The sequence below is a fragment of the Gymnoscopelus microlampas genome (genome assembly GCF_963454915.1).
Source record: "Gymnoscopelus microlampas genome assembly, chromosome: 7".
In the NCBI taxonomy this organism is placed as follows: domain Eukaryota; kingdom Metazoa; phylum Chordata; class Actinopteri; order Myctophiformes; family Myctophidae; genus Gymnoscopelus; species Gymnoscopelus microlampas.
This window is the reverse complement of record NC_139944.1, coordinates 6734326-6742130: the sequence shown is the minus strand read 5'-3', so window position 1 is coordinate 6742130 and position 7805 is coordinate 6734326. Positions and strand designations below refer to the sequence as shown.

The following is a 7805-nucleotide window of genomic DNA, read 5'->3' as shown; positions in this document are numbered from 1 at the left end:
GGAGTACGTTTCTGGCAATTTAGAGTTGATTGGTAGTACTTTGTAGTGGAGTAATTTTTTTTTCACCATTGTGTCACTACCGCAACTTTTTTGTGTCACTACCGAAACGAAAGTTAAATCCGAAAAAATCACTAAGTGTAGAGGCCAAAATCGTCCCCCCAAAACTTTGTAGTGGAGTAAAAAAATGTCTTCACCATTGTGTCACTACCGACACGTTTTTGTGTCACTACCGAAACGAAAGTTAAATCCGAAAAAATCACTAAGTGTGGAGGCCAAAATCGTCCCCCCAAAAACCTGTTAGGAGTACGTTTCAGGCAATTTAGAGTTGATTGGTAGTACTTTGTAGTGGAGTAAACTTTTTTTTCACCATTGTGTCACTACCGAAACGTTTTTGTGTCACTAATAATAATAATAATAATAATAATACATCAGACTTATATAGCGCTTTTCTAGTACCCAAAGTCTTGAAAACAGTTTTATTAGGAGAAAAAAGAAAACAAAAGAAAAAAAGTTGAAATATGGACATGTCATCGACATATCAGATTGTAGCCTAGGTAAACCCTCCCGGTCGAGGAATTCACATTTCATTTTCATTCTGAACGAAAATAAAATTCCTCAAACCGGGAGGGTTTACCAGGCTAGTCTCATTGTAGCCTACAGTAAAACAAATACAAGTACAATGTCAATCATTAGCAGAAACAATGTAACGAGTTGTTGGTGATTAAACTGATTTTAACACAACATTTTACTGAAGTAATAAAGCACAAGAAAACTATATGGGAAAGGTTATTTTTTTTTATTGACAATCATAGCACAATTGGTAAGCATGGACACTTCATAAACATTTCAATAAAGGCAAACCTCACCTTCGAGCCAAAAGCTCATGAAATGTTTGGACATTTTACTTTAAACAATAGTAGTAATTACAGAAACCGTATTTATGAAACTCACTCATAGAAACCAATCACCGCATTCACATGGATTAATTGTGGATGCAAATCTGCTGTCATCTGAATAATAAAGGTCACTACAGTGACGACACACAGCGTGTTACTCTAACCACATTAACCCTGGCATCCCTATTTTGGGCATGTCATTATAGGCTTCTAAGAATATCCACAATGTTCAAAATCTTTCAAAAAATATCGCTACAAGCTCAATATCTACAAGCTCAAAACGCTAACCCTATTTTCGCCTTTGCAACTCTGTTGTACAAAGTATAAAATAAGGCTTGAGTGGTTCATCATTATATTACAGGAGAATAGACTAAATCATTTCTGCTCTAAGAAAACAAGAAGGGAAAAAACACAAAAAAACAACAACAACACTGAGATATGTGGTTACACTGGTCGCACTACCAGGCACCACTGGTGCTTCATAATGCAGACAATTCTCTGTATATTACACAGATCAACACTCAAAACAAGAGTAATTGAAGATTAAGTAGTTCACCATTTGTTTTTCTCTGCAGCTCAGTAAGTTCTGAGTGTTCAAATACAATTAGTGCAAATTAGTGTTACCTGACTTGACAAATATCACCACAAGAACATGTTCTTCCAACATGATATTGACATAAACATGAGAAAAGCAGAAGTGTGCTTAGAGGCAAGACAAACAATGACATGAGACCAACACAAAAAAAATGAGTTGTTGTGAGTGTGAAAAAGAAAAAGTGTGTATATTCCTAGTGCACGCTGCCTGCAGGCCAATTTGAATTCTCAAATATCTTCTCTCTGTCATTTTGTTTTATTTACAATCATATAACAATCGTCCCTCCATAAGCATCCTGCCAGGCTCGCCAATTACGACACTCATGTCCCTCAGACTTATGAGAATTCAGGGAACAAACAACTTAATTTTTTTTCTCATAAATAAGGAATATTAGCATACATTTGAGTGGACTGAAGGCAGACATACTCATGAGGGCTAAAAAAAAGGTGACAGAACCGTTGACAGAAAAGTTCAGAAATAAAACCCCTATTAGGATGTCCGGGGCATGCATGGCTTTATAATCTACCCTGGAAAATGTAATGTTAAAATTTAGTGAGAATTCAATGCATACGCACCTAAACTAACTTGTTTAGGAACCATCCTCCAACACGATCATGATGTATTTCTGTGTGGGAGAGAGAAATCTGCAGCCCTCTGCAAACAAGTTCACATCACGAGGCGTTATTAGCTTGTACAGTATATCAGTTATTTTTTGGCATGTGACTCCCTCTAAGCTTACAACAGTACAACTCCAACTCCCCCAATTTCCATTAGAAACGCTTCTTTTACATGATTTGTACACTTGCTGACTGTTTCTGGATGCACTCGTTTAAGGACACTCTCCCAGTGAGATCACGTATATACGCAAGTGGCTGCACGGCTTTAAAACATTTCTTGTTTTAGGCAGAATCACAAACAGATAACAGAAGCAAATTCAGGATTTCTTTGTACTCTTTTAGTGGCTGCTTAAGGTCCATAACCTACCAGTCAAAGAGACTGGCGGTTGGTGGGTGTTCATTTTGTTCTCTGTAAGAACTAGCCAATCACAGACATGCAAGTTTGCAGATAAAACTGACGTTAGAGTAACACCAAAATATACATTTATAAACATACCCCAAAATTACAAGATGTCCACACACATTCAACTGAATCTTGGTTGCCGTTGTAGTTTTATGCCAATGTTTTCAAACCCTGTGGCACTTTGAGGTTTGCGAAAATATAAAATGCGTTATACATAAAATGTATTATCATTATCTGAAATATCCTTTTAATAGATGACCAGCTGCACAACCGCAGCCACCGAGTGGTGCAATTATTACGACATGTAATAAGCAAGTCAAGGCAAACAATCAATTTAACGCAAACAATAATGGAAGGATTGAGATCAATGACAGGACTACGCAGCTGCAGCTGCACTCTTGAAAATGGCTGGTGGATTATGTTTCTGTTGCACAAGGTATACGTCATTTTCTTCATTTGTTATAATGGATGGGGTCAGTGTGCTACATCATTTGAACAAACTGCAGTCTGTATCAAACCAAACCAAAAAGCATGCTGAAATGTCTGCTGTAGTGTACAATGCACACACAGAATTAAAAGAAACAGTGTGTACACAAACACACACACAAAAAAACAACTTTAAAACCAGTCTGCTAGCCCTGAGTGTGTTCTTCCGTCAACAAAAAACGAGATTCACAGTGATTCATTCCAGCAGCTCACAATCACAGGAGGAGAGGACGATCCAAACGCGAAGGGATGAGACATGTGCTATAAATACGCCTTTAGTAGCATAACATAATCGGCGATTACATGATTAGAAACCGTTGGCCCGTGCCAATAAGATTGTCAAAAACGAACAAGCCTGCTGCGATGTACAACTGTTAATTAAATGCCACCCTACACTGGCTGTAGGTCGAAAAGCAACGGTATACATATTATTATTAGGGCATGCATCCTGGCGGAGATGTGCGCTCTACGGAGCGCACCTTTCTTTGTGTCAACCGAACTTGAGGCAAAATTAAAACAATAAAAAACAATATTTGAGGTAGAAAGGAGGCAGGTAAAAGGAATGGAACCAAAAAAAAAAAAGATCAAGATTCCGTTATATGAGAATCAAGGTTGGCTTGGCATTTCCGTGACCTCCGACATCGAGTCAACCTCGCCAGTCGGCGCCTGTGCCTCGGGGACGGCGGCGGCCTCTCCTCCGGCGCCGGGATCATTCGGGTCCACCGCGGCTGCCGTCTCGCGAGACGGTCGCCTCTCCTCCGGCGCCGCCGCGTCCGAGGAGGCTCTCTCTTGGGCGGGGAGATCTTTGGCCAGGTGGTCCTCCTGCCCTTCTTCCGCGGTCCTCCTTTCCTTGGCCACCATGTGGTAGTTGTACGCGTTCATGACGAAGAGAAAGAGCCCGCCGCACAGGGTCAGCGAGCCGCACATGATGTAGATGTACTTGTACTCGTCAAAGATGTCCACCAGGGCCCCTAGTGTGGAGAGAGGGAGAGCAGCGTACGGTTAGGATTTGTATCGTATTGTATGGGTCGCTGTCAGGCAGAAACCTCTCGTCTCCATATTGTAACTTTTGGTGTTTTTTTTCCGTAAATAGGCTCTATGCACAGACAGACATTCACAGGTGTTACCAATGATACTAATGAAGGCTCTGTTCCATGCTGGTCAAACAGGTGGGTCTAACACGTGGGTCCAGGCCTCCAGGGACCCTCATGGTTCCTTAAGGGGTTTCCAAATGGCCCCATGCGGGTGTGTAACTCTGAGAGTGTACAAATGGAACCAAATGGACCCTTACGGGTCCATTTGGTTCCATTTGTACACTCTCAGAGTTGTGGGGGTCTTGGAAATTGAAAAATCCGAGAGCCACTGTGCTACACTAAATGGAACAGAGCCTTCATTAGTAACACCTGTGAAGGAAGTGATAATATGGCTGCTGTGCATAGAGCCTATTAACGCCCTACTTACGTAACACAAACTAAGTAAACGGAATGTGCTTAATTTTAAAGGACAGACGTTTTTATTTTCATAATCCCCTCTCAGTTATAGACCTGTGTAAGGGTTCATTTGGAACCTCCTCAAGGAACCCTGAGGGTCCTTGTACCGCACTTTGAGAACCACAGAGCTACGGTACATATACAAAGTACTGTAAGAAAAGAAAAAGGAGAGAGAAAAATAGAAAAACACACACACACACACACGCGCACAAACTAAAGCCATTGTAAACTCTATCCGTCAACACATTCACAAATACAGCATTTATTGAGTCCCCACTCCCACACAGGATACAACACTCACTCAACAAAGGCCTGAGAAAATATGATGGTTAAGTGTGTTTTTTAAAAGAAGAAACAGTTATTACAGACAGTCAGTGGGACCACAGTGAATACATGCACCTTCCCCATGTTTAGGTTTCAAGTACAGTTAAGGACACTATCTGGTGAATAAGTAGTACTTTGAACTCAATTATGTGTTGAATCGGGAGCCAGTGAAGTGATCCAAGTAGAAGAGTAATGTGTTCAGCTTTTCTTGAACCAGTGAGCACTCAATAACATATTTGTATTACTTTTGTTAACGTACTTAAAGACGGGGTGCTGTGATTTTCAGTGACCCCCCCCCCCCCCCCCCTAAAACATAATCATCAGGTATTATGGTTATACTAGGAGGACGATTTTTTTCAAAAAAGTGTACAGAAAGTGTTAAAATTATGTTTTTCTGTGGACACGCCTCCAGTTCATTAAGTATACCTGGTTCTCACCTTAGCACCTCCTCCACCACCTTAGCACCACCCACCTGTCCTAGTCCCTCCTCCTCCTCATGCCCACACCTGTTGTGTTATGATAATGAGGGGGAGGGTATATTTTCACTGTGTCATTAAAGCGCTGTTTTTCTATTGGCACGTTTGACCCTCAAGTTTCAGCCTCCAGGAAGAAACTCAAAATAGTCATAGAAGACATCAAAGACCATAAAAACACCACCAGGGGGCTTAATGAAGTTCTATCAACCTCATAGACACATGAAAAACAGAAAAAGTGCAAAACCATGGCACCACCTCTTTAACGTACTTAATTAAGCTTAGCATCCAACCGGTCTCACATTCTGAGCCAGGGATAATTCACCCAAAAAAGTTTTCTATCGATTAGTCACCCCATGGAGACTTGAATTTGTGGATATTTTTTTGTTTTTGTCGCATTCCTAAGCCAATAACTTTATGACCAGCAAACCGGTAGGCAGTGGTTCCGGTAGGAGACACAAAGGAGCCTCTTTGTGTCTCCTACCGGAACCACTGCCGGTCATCAAATAATTGGCTTAGGAATGCGACAAAAACAAAAACAAAAAATCCATTGACTAATCGATAGGAAAAAAAAAAAAATTAATTGGGGTGAACTATCCCTTTTTGTAATCGTGACAGCCCTATTTGGCACGTCAAGTGAATACGCATGAGGCAATGGACACGACATCAAGAGATTCCGACGGCATTTGGAGTTTTCAGCCCGGGTCTGGGGGCACTATACTTAGAACCACTAGTGTACTAAGAAGACAGGGGGACCCACTACACACTATTCCCGGTTAAGACCTTTAGGTCTTCATTCGAACCCTGACCACAAGACATTTCCAATCTGTATTTTCTGTTGTGTCGATGACACGGTCAAAAGGTTATAACATGCCTCTCAAACTCTTGATTTAGCCCTGTGTGTATTGGGGGTGGAGGGGGGGCAATTCGAGAGCCATGTAGGTAATGGCAGGGAGCCATTACAGGACCAAAAGAGGGACCCTCTCTCTCTCCCTGCCTCTCGGGGAAGGCAATTTGGACAGCTGCTACTAGAACGAATCAGGAGAGAGGCCCAATTTCAGAGCGCCATAAATATCCAGCCCAAGTCTGCAGAAAAGTGACAAATGTGGTTTAGATCAGATTCAAGCCTCCTGCTCTTCTGAGTATTAACCCTTTAAGACCGGGAACGCATCTGTGTGTCATTTTTAGATTTCTTTGGGCAATTCAAAAATAGCAGATCTACAAGCTCATAGCGCGGCACCGAGTGCCGCGCTATGAGCTTGTAGATCTTTATTTTTGGAAAAAAATCGTGAAACTGTGTGCAAATCTTTGAATATATATATATTTTTAAACATTTTTAACTCCGATTTGTGCTTCTGCATGGGGTCCCTGGAACAACATATTTTGAGATGGCGGTCCGTGGCCAAATACATGTCATTTTGGGGGTCCTTGACATGAAAAAGGAACCACTGATTATAGCAACATAAGTTTTTTTTCAAAAAAACAGTTAGAGATTTAGAAGACATTTGTAGAATCCCCCAGAAGCAAAGATTTGAGTTAAAAACTTTTGCACACATTTTCACGACTTTTCAAATATAGCAGATCTACAAGCTCGTAGCGCGGCACTCCCCGGTCTGAATGGGTTAACCCCAGGGCAGCCACACACCCCTCGCTTCCAGGCAGCGATCGATTAGCAAGCCTCGCTATCTCCCATTTGCACACACTCTAACAGCACACGTATGAAGGCCTGCCCATCTCACTGTATTACAATCTTATCTCACACAATATACAGTGTATAGCCCTCTGGGCCTTATCGATTCATGTGAATCTCGTGCTGATCATCCTTCTGTGCACAGAATATGTGCCTTTAGTCTCTGAAAATTGCAAACAATCCTTGGCGTCTAGGGACAGAGAGAAAACTTGTATTCCCGATGAAACGTATTCCACTGTGAAAAAGGGGCCAGACAACTGCAAAACACTTTGAACCACTTCAACGACAAAATAAAAACACGGACTCGGATGAGTTCTTTTTAGATTATTTTAGATTTAGATTTGAGCTAAAAAGCATTACCGTAAATTTCGGACTATAAGCCGCCACTTTTTTCCCATTTTTCGACCCTGCGGCTTATATAACGGTGCGGCTTATCTATGGATTTATATAGCTAACGGCCACTAGGGGACCTCATAAATCTAGGGATTTTACACCCGCGGCTTATAGTCCAGTGCGGCTTATATATGTACAAATCATTCAATTTAGCTGCTGCGGCTTATATTCAGGTGCGGCTTATAGTGCGAAAATTACGGTATTTTACATTTTGGCTATTCAAAAATAGCAGATCTACAAGCTCATAGCGCGGCACCGAGTGCCGCGCTATGAGCTTGTAGATCTGCTATTTCTTGAAAAATCATGAAAATGTGTGCAAATCTTTGAATATATATATTTTTAAAGTGAACATTTTTAACTCAAATCTTTGCTTCTGGGGGGTCCCTGGAACAAAATATTTTGATGGGGGTCCGCGGCCAAATACATTTTATACAATTT

At 41.3% G+C, this 7805-nt stretch overlaps 1 protein-coding gene across 1 annotated transcript in view; it reads right to left on the bottom strand.

Moving 5' to 3' along the window:
* Positions 1-713: 713 nt before the first annotated feature.
* The window catches only part of LOC311049570 (monocarboxylate transporter 2-like), a 39191-nt gene continuing 32099 nt past the window's right edge, over positions 714-7805 (bottom strand). Inside the window, exon 6 of the mRNA XM_084063216.1 lies at positions 714-3968. Coding sequence (XP_083919342.1) covers positions 3604-3968 — 365 coding nt within the window. The 3' untranslated portion in view covers positions 714-3603. The remainder of the gene's footprint in view (positions 3969-7805) is intronic.